This window comes from Equus caballus, chromosome 1, assembly GCF_041296265.1.
Source record: "Equus caballus isolate H_3958 breed thoroughbred chromosome 1, TB-T2T, whole genome shotgun sequence".
NCBI lineage: Eukaryota > Metazoa > Chordata > Mammalia > Perissodactyla > Equidae > Equus > Equus caballus.
In genome coordinates, this window is record NC_091684.1 from 82,696,883 (window position 1) to 82,715,478 (window position 18,596).

The 18,596-nt window shown below is 52.7% G+C and overlaps 1 protein-coding gene across 2 annotated transcripts in view; it reads right to left on the minus strand.

Moving 5' to 3' along the window:
- Positions 1 to 1,210: 1,210 nt before the first annotated feature.
- RET (ret proto-oncogene) overlaps positions 1,211 to 18,596 on the minus strand; it is a 54,547-nt gene continuing 37,161 nt past the window's right edge. For both annotated transcript variants that reach the window (XM_023646736.2, XM_070228431.1), the window contains 11 exons: positions 18,209 to 18,331; positions 17,097 to 17,353; positions 13,950 to 14,097; positions 12,346 to 12,453; positions 11,047 to 11,261; positions 10,842 to 10,964; positions 8,827 to 8,897; positions 7,360 to 7,497; positions 6,139 to 6,238; positions 4,573 to 4,720; positions 1,211 to 3,226 (listed from right to left, as the gene is read on the minus strand). In XM_023646736.2, the coding sequence (XP_023502504.1) occupies positions 3,069 to 3,226; positions 4,573 to 4,720; positions 6,139 to 6,238; positions 7,360 to 7,497; positions 8,827 to 8,897; positions 10,842 to 10,964; positions 11,047 to 11,261; positions 12,346 to 12,453; positions 13,950 to 14,097; positions 17,097 to 17,353; positions 18,209 to 18,331 (1,589 nt within the window). In that variant the 3' untranslated portion in view covers positions 1,211 to 3,068. The remainder of the gene's footprint in view (positions 3,227 to 4,572; positions 4,721 to 6,138; positions 6,239 to 7,359; positions 7,498 to 8,826; positions 8,898 to 10,841; positions 10,965 to 11,046; positions 11,262 to 12,345; positions 12,454 to 13,949; positions 14,098 to 17,096; positions 17,354 to 18,208; positions 18,332 to 18,596) is intronic.

The following is an 18,596-nucleotide window of genomic DNA, read 5'->3' on the forward strand; positions in this document are numbered from 1 at the left end:
GTCCAGGGCCACAGAGGCAAGGATTTCTTAGGCACTTCCTAGAACCACCTTAAATACCACCAGCTACATATCCTACAAGTGAATAAGATCTAGAGGGAAGGACCCCATTCACTGCTCTGCTGGGGGAAAACTCCTTTCTTTATTCTGGAGGAAATTATGCTTTCCTTCCAAATTTTCTTTTATATATAAAGTATTTGTCCAAACCCAGTTCTCAGATATTATATTCAACTACATTTCTACCCAAATAAGCTGGCTTTGTGGTGGGAAGGAATCCTGCATGGAGGCTGGTGGAGAATGTGCTTTTTAAGAGAAATAAACCAACCAAACACACACAAACACTCCTAATGGAAGTTCTTTGCTCTTGAAAAAGGGGCTTTTAGTATTTTACTATTAGCTTTTCTCAGCGTGGGTTTCTAAACATTCAGAGGTAGAGACTGCAGCAAATAACAGACCCTAGAAATCACATTTATTTCCAGTCCCTGTGGTCCAGGTTGAAAGAGGAAGCTGAGAGTAGATGCAGATGGTGAGGGCCAGGAGCTGTGGCACTGTGGGCCTGAGGCAGCCCCTGTGTGTGCATATGCTTATGTACGCACCCAGAAAATGACACGGGCCCTCAGCATCCAATGCACAATGCAACCGTAAATCAGATTTATGTTGGTAATAACTCATGTTGGCTGACTGATCCACCTGCACCTTGGCAGGCGTTTGAGGAGCAGCTCATAGAATTCCTACACAACCCAACAGGAAACATAAACAGAAGCATTTGGTATTTTAAGCTTCAGAGTGGTTCAGGGCAAAATTTTTCCTCCAACTTCTAATGGACCTTCAGTCATGACTACACATTTTACATTCTCTCTCCCACAACTGTCCAACTCCAGCTTCAAGGAATAAGCAGCAAGTAACTTGATAGAGAACTGCGAATACCTGAACTCGACATTGGCTGCTGCTCTATCCTAGGGAAGGAATTCCCGAATGGCAGAATTAGTGAGTTTTTAACAGTTATTATAAATGTGCCTATTCACATACATATTGTGCAAAACAAATAAATAGCATCACCAAGAGCCTCCTAGGCCTTCGGTCCCTATTACTTCCTGGGTGGTTACCACAACAGATTCTCCTGTGATATTTGAATCCTTGTATTGAAACTTCAAAATCAGAAGTCTGATGTTTCCCACTAGGAAGTTAAAAAGAGAAAAGAAGTTTACACATTTTATGATATGTGATTTTATTTACATAACTGAAATTATTTTATTAGTCATCTTGATTACAAAAACAAATTAACATGGTACGGTTTAAGAACCTTTCATAAATAGATTTTACAAATTTTAATAACTGACAGATTGCTACTTAATACTCAGTAATACTTAGCACTTAGTAACTTCTGCATATATGCATATGAAAATTCTGTCTTCTAGGACTAGTAAGTATGAGTACTTTTATAACTCAGGAATAGACAGATTATTAGTCAAGGGTTAATTCCTCGTCACTGGGTCAGCCAGTTAGAGCTGAAGTTCTCATTCTGCCGAGAACAAACCTGCTGGAGCAACTCACACTTATTGGGTAGGCATTTTTAATAATTTGAGAGAGTTTGTCCTTATTTAATAAGACTATCATTAAGCACATCTGAAAACCAAAAGTTTACCGCTAGATATTTGTAAAAGAATTTATCACAGTGTATCTGAAAAATGGCCCCAATTAAAGCCACGTTACATCTCCAGTAAGTGTTTTTCCAGCTCTCTCTCTGGGTGTGTGTACATATATATACACACACGCAGCATGAGGCTCTGAGACATACTCAATGAAGCCTTCTTGGCCACAAAAATGCCATGATCTTACTGCTTTTGTGAAATGCCTATAAAACACAGTATTTTAATGGGGCTACTGTAAGTCCTTTCACAGTGCTTTAAGTCTGAAGACTAGGCAGTGTTTTGGTAACGACCCTCTCCTGCAAAGTTACAGTGCCGAGACAGACAGAAGCGCTGCTGGGGCTTCCCGAAAGCCACCCCCACAAGATGGGAGGAGTGCTGAGTGTCTGTGACCACAAACCAGCAGTGAAGAATGACAAGAAGCTTATGAGTCATGGTCAGAAACTAAGAAACAAAAATGGGCTTGCTATAGCAGCGTTAAGTTACAAACACAGGAAAAGTGGATACATGTACGTTTTCACACAAGCTCTATAAGAGCCAAAACATTGTCTTTTCCACATCAGAACTGTAATCAGAGGTGTAGCAGTCTTTGGTCATTGTCAATGCAACTTCTAACATAACTAGCTGAGCTGTCCCTTTAAACTGAGCACTAGCTCCACCCACTCCTAATGTGTGAGATGAGCCACCACTTTTTGGTGCTGGACATGTGCCCTGTACTGAAGGCTGGCGGGGGTGGGATTCACAGCAGCCAAGTCTCTGCTGTCAGCAATCCTCGGACTGGAGGCCACTCCACTCATGAGCCCCTTTTCTTTGTACTGTTCTCATCTGGGGACTAATGGGATTTGTGGGCCCTCTCCCCTCATGCCACCTATCTACGTAGCAAATATGGCATCCAATCTCTCCATTGTGCTAAATCTAAGAATTATCTGAATCATGATAAAAATCAAATGTCTTCCTAAGAAAAGGTTACATGATTTTAAAAAACCATTCCCTAGGTTCTCAAATGCTGAGCCAAGGCCTGTCCGGCAGTCCCCTCTTCCCCCTGAGCCCTGGCAGGGCTTTGACACCACTTGGACACCACTATGAGATGTCTTTTATTCTGTTGCTTGGCCAGTTTTTTTCCTGCTGCCTTGTGTGTGTGTGCTTCAGGTTTAAATCTTGTTGCCTTGATTGCTGGCAACCAGAAAAATCAAACAGTTCAGGCAGTGAATGAGGGACTCACATGTGTAAGCACAGAGTGTGTGGTGGTCACTGATGAACACAGACCAACACTGGACACTGCCGAGGGCTGAAGAGAAAGGAGTCCCTAAATGCTGGACTCAGGACCCTCGTCCAGGGCGCTACGTCTGCTAGGGGCCAGCAGACCTTCCGTTCTCGGCATGTTCTCCCCCTCGTGAGTCCATTACCTTTCACAAAGAAATGTTAACTATCAAACGCGTCCATTAACTGTGCCGCTGAGGGTGAAACCATCCAGTTAGCATATACACTATCATTTGCATATCTCGGACACCCAGTGTTAGTGCCATCGGCTCTCGTGAGTGGTACAGGACTCTCTTCAGGCCAGTTCGGGTCTGACATGCCTAAAAATGAAAACAGATCATTTGTTCTGCACTGAAGAACAAAACTTCATGTGCAGACAGTAAGGCCTTGGCAAAACTCCCTTTGAGGTTCAAACCAAACTTCTGGTTTCTGTGCCAATTACACGAATGGTTTCTTGTTCCAGGTTTCCAAAACACTGTTATATTTAGGGGAAATGTCACGTGCTCTCTTGGTAACTGTAACATAACAGAAACTACCAATTTTGATTTGTATGAGCTTCAAACTCTCAAATCTGATAAACGTATTTGTTGACCTGTTTAACTCTTTTTACGAAGGCAGCATAAAGCATCAGCACGTTGCTGTACTAAATGGCTTACTGCAGCAGGAAGCTTCTATAGAAATTCTCTAAAGTAAAGATGCCTACTTGTCTTCCACCCAGGCCTACCACGGAGGAGAGGATCTTCCAAATCAAGGGCGCACGCAGGCGAGCCCTACAGCGTCGACATGACAAGTGGCGTGCAGCCCTAGACCCAAAGCCAGCAAGGAACCCGTGACTCAGGAGGCATGCAAAAGGAACCATCTCAGCTGAGAAAGGCTTGCAACTCCAAGACTTCAGAACGATTAATGATAAAGGTAGGAAACAGAAAAAAATTTCAAGTATTTAATTGAAGACAAAAGAAGGAGTTTTGGCAAGAACCGTATTTACTGTCCATTGCAAGACCAAAGCACCACGGACTATGTTCTTTCAAAAAGCATTTGCTCTAGCTTTTAGCACTGACTTCATAAATGACAACCATCATGACAGTGACTAATGCAAAGGATGTGAAAACAGCAGTCTGCGTGTGTCCTCCCTGAGGAGGGACACATGGCTGGGGCCAAGGCCGGACACTGTTCCCCAGCACCGGTGGCCTCCAAGAGCCGCCTGCCGGCCCAGACGGGGTCTAGGGGGCCCACTGTCTGTGCTCTCAGTGCAGGCAGGGTGTGCCGGCTACTCTTTCTAAATTAAATGCCTCCCCAGATTGGGTAAATTTATCCCAGTAGTTAAATTAGAAGTACTATGACTTGATATCCACCCCAGAAAGGACTTATTCGTCATTTTCTCAATATCCCCTGAGAGGTCTGCCCTGCTCTCTTTCTCCTCCTCCATCATCTTAAATTGCTGGGCAGTGTGGTTATTACACATTTTCACATCCTTTTAAAAAAACACAGTTGCAAAAATGCCTGAATGTAGACAGATGCAAAGTCAGACATTTACAAAGAAAAAGGTTCAGAGCAGACTTTGGTTTCATTCAGACCAGAAACACTCTTAAAAAGCATTACAGAGAGTAAGGACAGTGCAGAGAGGAACAATGTAGCTAGAATCTAGTAAATGCATGTGAAATTCTACCATAGAGTTTGTTTTCAATCCACGTGGAGGGGAGGGTTCGAGGGAGGGGAGTATTATTACAGTCCACCAGGGGTGTCTCCTCCTCCGAGAGGCCATCGTCGTAGAGCAGGGAGTCAGATGGGGTGGACGCAGCCAGGTCTAAGTAGTCCTGGAAGAGAGAGATGGTTGATCACTACCTCGGCACGGGCTACTACTAGACATGCCCCGGCCCCTCTCTGCCCAAGTGCAGAAGCCCTGGCTGAGTCCCATCCCACACTGGCCTACTTGCCTCTCAGCAAGACCTGAGCCTGGGGAACCAGCCTGTTGACAATGCCCAAGGCTCTGGGAGAGCTAGCTGCAGCCCCATTACTCATGTGGGAGTGCCAAGAAGCACCCCAATCTGCTGGACACTTTTCAGCTTTCCTCCAAGGACCCTTGCTGTCTAGAACATCAGTCAGGACCCAGAAATCTGAAGCCACTGATGTGGGTTCTGCACAGGATACTGCTATAGGCTTCAGCTCCCAAGCATGACGATTCTCAAGTGTGTACTACTTCCACTGCCCTGGTTAAATGCGTAAAAGAACAGTTCCGACATTTTTCTGGCTGTTTCTCAATACTATTCGAGGAAGGCCAGCTCTTTTGGCATCAGCTATTACTTATTTTAGGACAACCCTGGATTCACAGGATTCAGCAGCTTTGCCCAAGCGATACACTGACGTTAGGTTTGTTAAAAGTGGACTGGACCATGCATCTTGCTTTTGTGTTAGAAGAAATAACAACTTTTAGTAAATGTGTCAATGTAAGGATGAAACCCCAGGGCAAGGTCTGTGCCTGTCTTGTTTACTTGTATCCCCAGCACCTAAGACAAAATACGGTACGCAGCAATTGCCCAATAAAGGAGTTAAAACTTTGTTGACTCTCAAATTTAGCTGCAGAGTTGGAAACTGTAGGCACAGGGGCTGAAACTAGCCTCCCAGATATGTTTTGTTTGGCCCACACTGAGCTTTTGGGAATTTAAATGAGTTGCTAACATTAAAAACTGGAAACAACAAAAATATCCCTTAAAATTCAGAAGATCTGACATGCTGGCACTCATATTCCTATAGGTTACATACGGCTACAGTGAGGGGTTCTTTAGAGGGGGCTGGCGTGCTCACGTTTGTCACAGTCCCCACCATTCCTTAGTCACTTCCCACCCCCAGCTGGGTCCCTCAAAGCATCTGAATTTAAGACACCCACTTCAACTCTACTTTCTCATGTTCCATTATTGAAAACGACTTTATTTGGCTTTAAAATATTTTCCTCCCACTCTGTGTGTGGAGAGTTCTTCCTAAGCGTCAAACTAATAATCTTGGTTTATTCATGATTTGAAAAAAAGCCCAAGGGGCCTGGCTGAAAGAGAAGGGTTCAGTTGCTGGCTGCCCTCAGACGACAGCACGACCATCTCCCTCTGCACAGCCTCACTCTACCCCTGCACTGGGAGCTCCACAGACCTAAAACCATTGCCTTGGGGTGAGGCTGGCATCCGCCCAGTGCCATGTTCAGCCTGTGAGTGGCCAGCACCAGGAATTGGCTCCAGGTACTCACTCTGCTCTTAACCATCATCTTCTCCAGGTCTTTGCTGATGTCAGCAAACACTGGTCTCTTGTCTGGCTCCTGCTTCCAGCACTGCAGCATCAGACCGTACCTGGCGGGAAGTGCAGATGGGCAGTTATAACCCAGCAAGGACCATCCAATCACAGCACCACACCCAGCACAGTGCCCTGGACCCAGGGGGTCTGTTTCCAAACCCCAAAGTTTATGCATCACTGACATCCTTCTCTGAGCTGGGCCAGGGTCTGAGGGGTCATTGGAAGCTCCAGGCACCACATGCTGTGGTCCAGCATCCTGGAAGCTTCCCTTCCCTTCAGAAAGATTTGTTTTCAATTCCCTTTCAGAGACACTGGTAAACAGTTGACGGGATGCCGTGCCCACTATGGTGGCTGAGAGGGAAATACAGTCCTTAAAACTCTTACAAAGGATGAACTGGGTGTGGAAACAAACAAACAAAAACTTCTGCCAATCACACCCCTGGCACGGCAGCAGGGCTTCCAGGGCTGCTGTGTGGGTGCGCGCTGGGTCAGCTGGCTACCAGCCCAGGCCAGCCAGGGAGGCAGTACCTACTCACCCTTGCAGTCCCCTTTCTAGCCCCAAGCTTGGCACGTGGCAAGTGCACAACAGACTTTGTGGGATGAATGGCCCAGCCTGTCTCTGCCTGTGGATGGCCCCTTTCTCATGTGTTCTCAACCTGTCCTCTGAGAATCATCTGACAGACCACCGACCACCAACTACAGTGGGTGAAGACTCTGATGCCTTTGGGCTGAAGTCCAGGCTCCCCGTACCTGACTTTGTGCTTCCACTTGGCCACTCCCTAGTACACACCCCTTGGGCCATTCTGAATTACTTGGCCCTCCCTGAGTGTCCTGTGGCGACAGGTCTCTGGCCTGGGGCTCGAGAGCGGCAACCTTAGTCTGAAGTGCCCTCTCATCCTTCCTACCTGAGCCCTGCTCCCCCTCATCCTTGTAAGTCCCCCAAGGAAGCCCAACCAGCCCCCAGCGGAGTTGGGGTCCTCAGCATCTGCCGTCATGCCTGAGGCCGGTTCTCAGACTTCTGACCCGTCATACTCTGCCCTGTCACTACCCACCACCCAGCTCACTCTGGGCCAGTGTCTCAGGAGTGGGGAAGGAAATGAGTGCACGTGTCCCCTTTCCTCTAAAATCCAGCGTGTCCATGTCCAAGGGAGGTTGGGCCAAGGCAAAGCCTGCTCACATCTCCTCGCTGCAGTTGTCTGGCCTCTCCATCCGGTAGCCTGTCTTCAGAAGGTTGAAGAGCCGCTCAGGAGGAATCCCAGGATAGGGGTTGCCCCCCAGGGTCACAATCTCCCACAGCAGGACACCAAAGGACCATCTGTGGGGAGCAAGACGATCAGTGAGTGGCTGCACTGGGCCTGTAGTGCCCTCCATGCGGCCCACATGTCCATCCCCCCAATAGCTGCTGACCCCATCAGTCCCCAGTGCAGAGAACAGCCCAGGCCCAACTGCTCATGGGTTTCATCCTGGGCCTGCCAATTGCACAGATGGATGTGGAATGGAGGTGGGGACGAGCATCTGCCTGCCCCACGCCACCCCTTTGATGCTGAAGCCCTGCCAAGCCCCTGCCTGAGCTCGGCCCCCACACCCACAAGGGGCACCTGGCTGGCCTCAAAGTGATGTGCCGAAGCCCCAGAGATGGCACAGAGTAGCCAAACGTGAGGTGGGGACCTAGGCCACGGGGCACAGGGATCCTTGCACAATTCCTTCACCTTTTATGTATGCTTGGGAATTTTCATAAATCTTAGGGGGAAAAAAAGCACTGCTACGGAAAAATATTTAATTGTGAGGGAAAATTTACTGTGAAGTAGGCACAAAATTCTATCAGAAAACAGCATTATCATACAAGCCCACTTACACTAATAAAAAACATTTAACTGCACACCACGGAAAAGACTAGAAGGCCATGCCTGTGAGGGCCAGCTGTAGTTACTTAGGGGTGGTGGGATCCAAGTGACTTTTAGTCTCTCCATTATGCTTTTCTCTGCATTTTCCACTTGCTTTACAGTCACCTTTTGTAATCAGAAAACAGTTGTTTAAAACTATTTAAGAACTGCCTTTTCACACCCTACATTATTCAAGATACGCATGTTTGTTGATAGCAGAACACTCAAAAACAAGTCTGCTGTGTTTTTGAAAACTATCAAGTCTTGTAATTTGACCTGGGAGACTGAGTTTTGATTCCCATCTCTGAGCAGTTTGGGGCACACCAGCCAAGAAACTCACTCAAGGCCACCCCAGCCTGTGGGTGGGGCCAAGTCCTAGGGGGGCCTGTCTGACTCCAGCCCATGTCAGGCCCACAGGAGGGGAACTGTGGCTCGGCCTGTATGTCACTAAGATGCCAAGAGAGGAGAGGGGAGGGGAGATGAGGGGGGTGGTGGACGAGATGGGAGGAGAGGGGGATTTGCAGCCACCTGCTTACTGCTCCACGCATTCCACTGCGGCTTTCAGAACTACTGCCTGGGCCCTGGCCATTTGCTGAATGAATACACAAAGTCTCCTCAGCTTGGGTGGGGTCACTGTGGATGGGTGGCATGAGCTGACAGGCACTCAAGGCCAGCACTGCTCCCCAGCTGAGCTGCCTGACAGGCGTCATGGCCCCTTAAGTGTATAATTTCCACCCCAGCAAGGCTCCACCCACACTTACACATCACTTTGGGTGGTGTAGATATGATCAAAAAGGGACTCAATTGCCATCCATTTGACTGGAATCCGACCCTAAAGAGAGAGAGGGAAAAAAGGCATTAATGTCTCTCTGACACCCTGAGAAATGGGGGAGGGGGATGTAGAGGAGGGTGGGGCCGTGTCCCAGGCACTTCCAGCTCTTGAGGGATGCTGAATAATGACACCTCAAATGTTCCTGGGTACAGAACTGGCAGCACAGCCTTGGAGGGGCCGTAGCTACAGCATGGCCCTCCCAAGCATGGCTGAGATGCCAGAGGGAGTCAGCTGGTCTGCCCACAGCCACACAGGGTATGCTTGTCATGCAGCACATCCTTGCTGAGAAGAAACCCAAGGAGTTGAGACCAAGCCCAAGCCAGATCCCCCTATGACTGCATCTGGGAAGCTCTGGGGCGCCCTGGATAGTGCTGCCCAAGTTGTGGGCCAAGAACACTGTCCAGCAAGATGTCCCCTGATTTCTGAAGGCAAACGAATTTGGGAAACCAACATCTAGTGCTTCCATCCTGGGGACTTCTGACGCAAACTAACACACTAAAGCCTCTTCTGAGAAGCTCTGAGGGAAGAAATCTATTTACACGCCTTGGGGCCGGTTTTTTCCTTTTATTTTATCCAGGGCCATTTTAGCATCCTCTGAAAGAGTGCCCCCCACCACAGCGGTGCTGGCATCAGACCTAACAAAACCTTTCCAATGCAACTTGAGAACAGCTTTTCAATAGGTTAAGTCTTAAGGCACAAATCAATAAAAAAGTGACAGCACCGGATTTTAATGCAACATTTACTGTAATTCCTTTCTCTTTAAAGCATTCCTCAGGATTTATGTCCTTAAGCACCATGACTGTTTCTGGGGCATGTGTCTGTAACAACGCTGCCTGCAGCCTCTGCTCTCCAGGGGCTGAGGTGGCTCTTCTGTTTGGATGTCTTGTGCTTCTCCATGCCATGACACAGGGCCTTCATGAAGGACAGACAGTGCGCCCACAGGAAGGTTGTCCACGCCCCTCCACGGGCAGGGAGTAGCCCTCTCTGCTTCCCCTTCAGCAGTTCTGAGATGTGCTGTCACTACGGAAACCCCAAAAGAAATGGAACATCATCCTCACAGCCGTTGACAACACATGGGCTTCTCTCGACCACTCAGAGCAGAGCTGGAGTGTAAGGGGTTCCTTTTTGTGTTTTTCTTTTTTGAGCAGTGTCTGTTCTGACTGCTGGGTCACCCACAGCTCTCGTGAGCTGGCTCTGTCTGGTCTGTCATAGGGAGGCTACAGGAGATGGGCTGAGAGGGCAACAGAACTAAGAAGGTCAAGACCAATGCCACAGGGAACTGGACAATGCCAGGGAACCAGATGTCCCCAGAAGGGTCCTGGACCACCTACTGCAGAGAAAGCTTCCAAGAACCGTATGCTGCATCTCTGGACCCCATCTCCAGGGCCTCCTGTGTGTCTTCCAAACTCCCCCAGCTGGGGGTTCCCAGGGCCCTCTCCTGGGGAACCTACACCTGCAAAGTGGTTCATTCCTTTCTGCAAAGAATGACTGCCAAGCTTGGGTTTATTTCACTTTACTCTCCTCTGAGTAAAGAGCTAAAGTTACACAGAAAGGAAATGGTGACCTTTCACTCTGTAGAAGTGAGAGGAACAACTGCAGAGAAGAGAACGGGTATTTCTGCAACATTAGGTGACCTTCAAAAGTGACTGTGACTAAACACAAGAGAAGCTATGCGGCCCCAGCTCCCTGGCAGGCAGCTCTGGAAGGGTGGGTATGGCCCTCAGGAAGAGAAGAAACAGACCCGGGGATGAGTCCTGAACTGGGTCTCTGGGGACCCAAGATCAGGAAAGGATTTGGGGACAAGGGCTAGAAGCTTAGATGCTAAAAATCTGCTTTACCCTCTCCAGATGTTCTAAGTGTCCTGCCCCACCCCTGCGGGCACCCTGACTACTGCCCCCCATCCAGCCTGCGAGCCCCGTGTCAGCACACCCCAGGACACGGTACCTTGCTCCTCTTCACGTAGGAATCCTCCTCATAAACGTCTCGGGACAGGCCAAAATCCGAAATCTTCATCTTCCGCCCCTCAGCTACTAGGACATTTCTGGCTGCCAAGTCCCGATGGACAAGCTATGAGAAAGACAATAGTAGGAACCCCTGAAACCTGGGCCCCATCACAGGCAGTGGGGGGCCGGGCTGGGACGGCACATACCTTCATCTCAGCCAGGTACTGCATCCCCCGAGAGATCTGCCAGGCGAAGGAGATGAGGTCGCCCATGGTCAGGGCCCGCTCGTCGGGGTTGTCCAGGTAGCTGGAGTTGCGGCTGCCTCCACTGCCCACGTAGCCAGGCCCTGCCTTGCGGCTCTCCCGGAGGAAGCCCCGCAGGGAGCCATACTTGGCATACTCCACGATGAGGAGGAGTGGCCCTGGGGGCAGACAGGGGGCTGTGGGCTGGCTGCCTGCGGGGCTCTGGGCAGGCGGAAGTCAGACCAGCTCTGGGTGCTTCGTGGAGCATGGAAGAGCCTGCATGGCTCCTGGGCAGGCTCTGCACCCTATGAATAAGGGGGCAGATGGACACAGCCCTGCTCTGGGTGGTGAGTGCCTGGATTCTGGGCAGCGCGAGGACTCATTAAGTCCCAGCTCACTCTCACATCACTTGCTCTCTGCCTCTCCACTGCCTGTGCCAAAGCTGACCTTCTCCCGGGGTGCCCACAGCAGACTGCCATGTGCTCAGTGCTGCCCTAGGAGGCTGCTAGGATGTCATGCTTTTCTACATCCTCAGTCCTGCTGCAGCATGGGCTGGGGACAGCTAATGGAGGCAGAGAGTCTGGATCCACACATGGCCACCTGCTCCCTGCTCCCACCCGCTCTCAGCAGCTCTTGGGCTGCAGTCCTGCCCTAGGCCCAGCCCTGAGTCCTGCTGGTGCTGACCTGCATCACTGCTGCTCTCGCCCTGCTTGCTCCCTGTCTCCCTCATACCCTCAACACACACAACGCATGTGCACACAGTGAGAAGCCCCTGGGTGGCACAGTGGGTTTGGAAAACCAATAGACCAGGCTGGTCTTCTGTGTCCTGTGAGAAATGGTGACATGTCTTTGCCATGTAGGGCTGGAGTTGGGGTCACCTGGAGGTTATGGCACACCTGGTCCCTAGTAAGTGCCCAGGAGGCACCATCTATTTCTGGAGCCCCCTGCCCTGGGAGATCTGCCTGGAACAGTGCTGACAACCAGCATGTCACCAGAGACCTCTGAGCAGCCCCAGCAGGCCCAGGGAGCACTCAGAGCAGAGGCCTGATGCAGGAATTCCTGCAGCACCTCCTCCCAGACCTCTAACTGATGCAGGAGGATGCAAGCTCCAGGCAGGGGCCAGAGCCAGAGAGCATGTTTCCAGGAGGATAGAGAACAGAGGTCAGAGAAAGAGAGGATGGGGAAACGAGAGGAGGAAGAATGGAGCGGCCCAGAGCCCTATGGCCTATGCCTGGCAGCTGCCCGTCCCTCAGCTGGCCTTACCATCCTGGCTGCAGGCCCCGTACAGCTTGATGACCTGTGGGTGGTTGACCTGCTTCAGGAGGTTGAACTCTGACAGGAGGTCCCGCAGCTCGCTTGGGGAGGCGTTCTCTGAAACGCATAGAAACAGAGCAGGCTGCAAACCGATCCTTCCTGGAAGCCCCTTCTGTGACCATGCTGGGTCACATGACCCACACCAGAGGTCTGCACAGACCATGGTTATCTCCTTCAGACATCCGACCCAGTTTCAGATCATGGCCCGCAAAGACCCTGTGTGATGGCTGACAGAGACCTCATCTGCCTCTGGGGAATAAGATCCCTGAGGAGCAAACTTCCAGATGAGCAGGATCTTTCCACGGAAAGGCCCCCAGGGCTGGGCTGTGTGTATAAGTGGCATTATTTCCCTCCAATCACCATTATTTTAAAGACAGTGGTGCACAGAGACCGCCCCCCACCATTAATCCTTCTGGGAAGGTAAGGGGACTCCCTGGTGTCCCCAAACACCCGATGATGAAGCACTCAACAGTGGGGGGCGAGGCCTGGAGAAGGGTGAAGACCATGAGACTTCACAGAAGCCCTCTTGCACGCTGAGTGCATGCATCCCGAGGGTGGGAAGAGCTGTGCTCTGCTCCCACCAAGAACCTGGGTGTGGAGGTATCTGGAGTCAGAGCTGTGGCTAAACAGTTCTTCTGGGTCAGCTGCCATGTGGTCCACTGCCCAGCTGTGCTATGCCACCTCCTCTGGCTGCAGACTTGTCTGGAAACAAGAAGAAAGCTGGGAGACAGGGCATTGGGACCCCATGGATCACATGGGGGTGGCCTGGGGCCAGCTTCACTGTGTTCCCTTAGGGCCTGGGGTCTCATGGACAAGGGGCGACCTCAGTCTGAGGGCCTGGGTAAGCATCCAGAAGCACTCTGCGCTATGTGGCCCCCGACTGCTGCACTAGAACCTGCATGTGCACCGGCCAACTTGTGCCTGCCTCACGGCTGCTGGGCCCTCCCTCGGTTGGTGGAGCCTGGCCACGGCAGAGAGCATCCGCCCAATCTCTGCTGAAAAACATGAGTATGAGTGTGCGTGTGTGCGTGTACATGTGTGTCCGCCCAGAGCCAAGCTTGTGGCATGACTGGTCACTTGTGGCAAGACTGGGGTAGAGTAGGCCCACTGGGGGCCACTGGGGATCAGGCAAGGCAGGGCCCTAGGGGGCAGGGGCCAGTCCTAACAGGCAGTGTCTTCACCAGGGCCCCAGTGGATGCTTGGCTGAGAGGAATGAATGGGGCAGACTGGGGTGGAGAGAGCTGGCGATTCAAAACCAAAAGGCTTTTAAATTTTTAAAATCTCAGATCTTTATCCAACATTGGTATAGAAACAGAGCCACTCTAGAACCTTCCAAGGGAAGAAAGTCCTTGCTCTGCTTCCCATCACCCAAGCCCACATCATCCACAGTGGGGGTCCCCAGACTGTGGCCACTCAGAACAGCAATGGGAGGCTCTTCAGGAGGTGCCAGGCTGGCTGCCTGTGCCCTGGCTTTCGCAGTGGCCTCATCCACCCCAGGAGCTCCTGCAGGTGTACGTGACAGAGCCACCTGTGTGCACTGCCTGGACAGGTACCTTTCAGCATCTTCACAGCCACGGTCGTGTACCCAGCTTTGCCTTTTAGCCTGAAGGCCGTTGCCTCGACCACTTTTCCAAATTCGCCTTCTCCCAGAGTTTTTCCAAGAACCAAGTTCTTCCGAGGGAATTCCCACTTTGGATCCTCCTACGTTGGGGTTGAAGGAAGGGAGAGAAGAGAAGAGGAGAGAAAGATAGTAAGGGTAAGAGGCCAGGAAGAGGGGAGACCCAGAAACAAGCCCCTGGTGATCAAGCTCCAGTGTGCAGAAAACTGACTGTCATCTGAACCAGTAGGTGATGGCCACCCACGTCCCCCAAGGACAGGACCCCACAGTTGGGCCCTGAGGTGCCGTTACATGATGAATCTCTCCCATGGCAGGTGTTGCCATGGACCGGCCCTGGACTCTGGTGTCCTGGGCCACCCCAGGCCCATGTCGTCTCTCAGGGCTTACTCAGCACCCACAGGTGCTCACATGGGAGTATGGCCTCTTTGCTGGGAGTCAGGCCCAAGCCTCTTGACACTGCCTCCGCTTTGGACACCAGGCCCACAAGGGGCTGACTGGCCTGCAGCCCAGGCGCTGGTGTGCCCTCTCCAGAGATCCCCAGGACCCTGAAGAGGACCGAACTGGCCCCAGTGGCCCACGTTGCCTCTCAGCCCAGGACCCCCAGCTACAGGTAGAAGTGTCCAGTGTAACTTCTCTGCATGGTAGCCCCTGGAAAAGCACCACTGTGCTCCTTGGGAACCTCCACTTGACGTGTAGAAGAGGCTGCTCCTCCCATGGGGCCGGCCGTCACCTTGAACCTGCACATACCTGCTCACCGTGCTCTCCTCCACCTCCCTGTCATTCCACTGAAGTCCCATCCATGCACCAGGCCCACTCAAGGGCACTCTGACATGCCTTACCAGACCCCTAGCTGGGCCCCATGTTCTTGAACTCTGACTGGGGATGCTGAAGCCTCTCTGGAACCACCCCTCCTGTGCCAGCACCGGGCATCCACTTCCCCAAGTCTCCCTGCAGCTGCGCATGGGTGTGACTTCAGGGTGATGCTCACGATGTGCTCTGCCAGGCTCACCCAACCAACTGGGATGACACCACTGGGGACCCGCTGCCCCCAGATGACCAGAGCCATGCTTTCTGATATCTGGGTTGCAGAGGAAGCCCAATCTCAGCACCGTGGCCAGGGGCACCACCCAGCCAGCTCCTGGGCCTCATGGTGTTATCTCGGGTTCCTTGAGAACCCACAATCAGGGTCAGAGTTGACAACCTCGTCATCACTGCCCTGGTGTCCTCACCTCCACACTGCACTGGATAACCATTTACTGCACACAGAGATGCACTAAGCACGCATGAATATCACCGACTTGATCCTCTTAAAAATGTTCAAAATCATTCCCCCCACTTTATTTTTTAATTTTTTTTAAAGGTTGGCACCTGAGCTAACAACTGTTGCCAATCTTCCTTTTTTTTAAATTGCTCTTTCTCCCCAAATTCCCCCAGTACATAGTTGTATATTTTAGTTGTGAGTCCTTCCAGTTGTGGCATGTGGGACGCTGCCTCAACATGGCCTGACAAGCGGTGCCATGTCCGCGCCCAGGATCCGAACCAGTGAAATCCTGGGCCACCAAAGCAAGTGTGCGAACTTAACCAATCAACCACAGGGCCAGCCTCATCCCACTTTATATAAGAGAAAACTGAGGCCGAGTGGTTGAGTAATGTGTCCAGGACCCCAGAGCTGGTCAGTGTGGCCCACAGGCCTCAGGTCGGGCTCTGGCCACTCTGCCTTCCGGGCCAGAGGTGACATGGGCCGAGGGTGGTGCATGTCCACTTGCCAGAAGTGCTCTTCCTGTGCCCCTCACTGCAAACCACCAGGGCATATAAAGGAATCAAATGGCTCATCCTAGAGGCCTTCTCTGGAGGCTGAAATGCTGCTGGTGACAAGGGTTGTAGACCCCCCCCCACACCTGCCAAGTGATTGGAACTAGGAAAGCCGGGAGGGAGGCCACAGTGGCCACCACCTCCGGGAACTGCCTCCACGGCCCAGACTCTCACCAGGGGTGAGCACCCCTTGGATGGCACTTCCTATAAACCCCAGCCTGAGCTGGAGACTGCCAGGGCCCCAGGGCCCCGCGGTCCACCCTCTTACAGAAAGGTGCTGAGCTTCCCGCCTGGAGGCCCCTGCCGAAGTGCACCCACTGCAGTGCTCCCTGCCCAGCCTCATGGGTGGCACTTCTGTTCCCATGCACCCTCAGCTCTAAGCACTTCCCTCAGCCCCTCCCAGAACCTGGCTTCCTGCACCTCAGGGAATTCCCGATGAGAAGGCTGAAGGGGCACGGCAGGCAGAGGGGAGGCTTGGCCAGCATGGGAGCCTCTGAGGAGCACAGGCTGACCACAGGTCCAGGCCCTCCCATGCAGAAGGGGCTCGGGAAGCCTGCTGGCTCTGGCTGGCACTCCCTGTTGGATGGCTGGTCACAGAGCCGTGGGGCCTGGCTCTACCATGGGCGCCTCAGAGGCCCCTCAGCAACCCCTCCCTCCACTGCGGATGGACTCCCCTCCTGCCGCTGCCATCCTGGCCAAGCCCCAACCTGCTACCATTTCTCGCCTGGATGGGGACAGTGCCTCATCACAGGGCTCCTACTTCTGCACCCTCCCTTAGACTCCCCAACAGAGTGGCCGCACAAATGAAGCAGAACATGGGCCTCTTCTGCTCAAGCCCCAACCCCCAGAGGCCCCACCCTCTGAGAATAAAATCCACATCACTCTTTAGGGCCTCCCTGCAGCCCTTGGTGTGCCTGCAGGACAGTTCCTCTGTCAGGTACAGCATAGCCTGACCTCCCAGTATCCTCATGGCCCAAATCTCAGTCCACCTAAATCAGCACCCTTTGGTCTCCAGCCTCTAAACAGCCTCCATGCTCTCAGCCCCCCGCCCTCTGTCCTCCCTGGAAGGCAGCTCGGTGAAGGCAGCAGGGTTACTGTAACGCTTGCGGTGTCCTCCGGCAGGGAAGGATGCACTAGCCTCTCATGGGCTGTAGGACACGCAGCAGGAGCCCTGCGTGCCCCTTCCTGTCTGCACCTCCAGCTGCCGGAGACCAGAGGCCAGTGCCACCTGCAGGGCCTCTGGAAGGGGCTGCCTCCCGTAGAACCTTACCGGGATCTTGAAGGCGTCCACAGAGACCTGGTTCTCCATGGAGTCCAGCGAGGGCCGGCGGGCACCGGCCGAGGAGTAGCTGACCGGGAAGGCCTGGGTGGGCCGGCGGAAGGTCATCTCGGCTGAGGCGATGGGCGGCTTGTGGGCATTCTTGTGGTAGCGGTGGATGCAGAAGGTGGAGAGCAGCACGGAGACGATGAAGGAGAAGAGCACGGCCGCCGCGATCACTGTGCGGCACAGCTCGTCACACAGCAGAGCTGCGGGCAGGGGTGTGTGAGGGGCCACAGGCCAGGAGGGGTCCGCAGCGCGGCCAGGTCTCCGGCCTGCCAGGTTCACAGCAGCCCGGAAGTGGTGGCTGTGACAAACTTTGAGCAGGCAGCAAGTGCTGCTGGAGTGAAGGCAGGAGAACAACTGCCAACACTCCAACAGCACTGAGGGTGGCAGGTACCATCAGGTATGGTTTCCCTATTGGAGACGGTTACCACTCTCTTACACAAGGAATGAGAGGCACAGAGAGTGTAAGCAGCCTGCCCAAGGTCACACAGCAGATGCAGTGCACCCACTGCACCAACTGTGGAAGGCGGCACTGCAGCCAGCTGGCCCTGGAGGGCAGGCGGGGAGGTGAAATCCTTCCTCTGTGTTCCCCATATCTTTTGTATTTTCTTTATAAAAAGGAGGAAGTGGAGGAATGTGGCTCAGGACCTAGGACCATGCAACACCTCTAATACCAGCAAAGTGTCCCTGGGCTCCCATGAGCTCAGTGGAGCCCATGCCACCCACCACCTGCTGCCCCAGAAGAGGCACCTGGAGGCTCTGGCTGGGGTGGAGACCCAGTCAGTCAGTGCTGTGTGCCGTCAAGCGCCTGCACAGGGACAATCTGAGCAGATGCTGTTATTTGGTGGAAGAACTAATTTTCTAGCCCAATCTTTATAGTAGAACTTCAGGTCAGAAGGCACTCTACAGAGGCCCCCATCCAGCTCCCTGTGTGCACAGATGGGGGAATCGAGGCACAGAGGGAAGGAGAAGGTCTCCCCGGTTTCACTTGCCTTCCTGCAATTTCCTCCCTGGCTCACTGGGGCTCAGGGAGGTGTGGGAAGCCTAGCCCCTCTCACCCTGGCTGTCTTCCGGCTCACAGAAGCACTTCTTCTCCTCAGGGAAGCAGTTGCAGATGCCGAAGCCGGCTTTAATCCCCCGGCGCTCCCCTGGCTCATGCCCACCAATGATGCTGCCGCCCCCTGGTGACAGAAACAGCCTCTCAGCAGCCCACTCAGCTTCCTGGGGTGACCAGACAGGAATGTAAGAGGGCCCTCCCCACTTGAAGTCAGCATGCTCAGGCGCAGGAAGGGCAGTGAGCTCAGAAGTCTGGGTCACCCGAGCAGGAGTCTCAGCATGACCTGCCCTTAAGTCAGTTCCCCGGCCACAGCAGGTGGGAGGGGGAACCCATAGCCTGCCCAGGGCCCTTGCTGAGGTCCACACACAGTTGCTTTTCAGAAGCAGAGA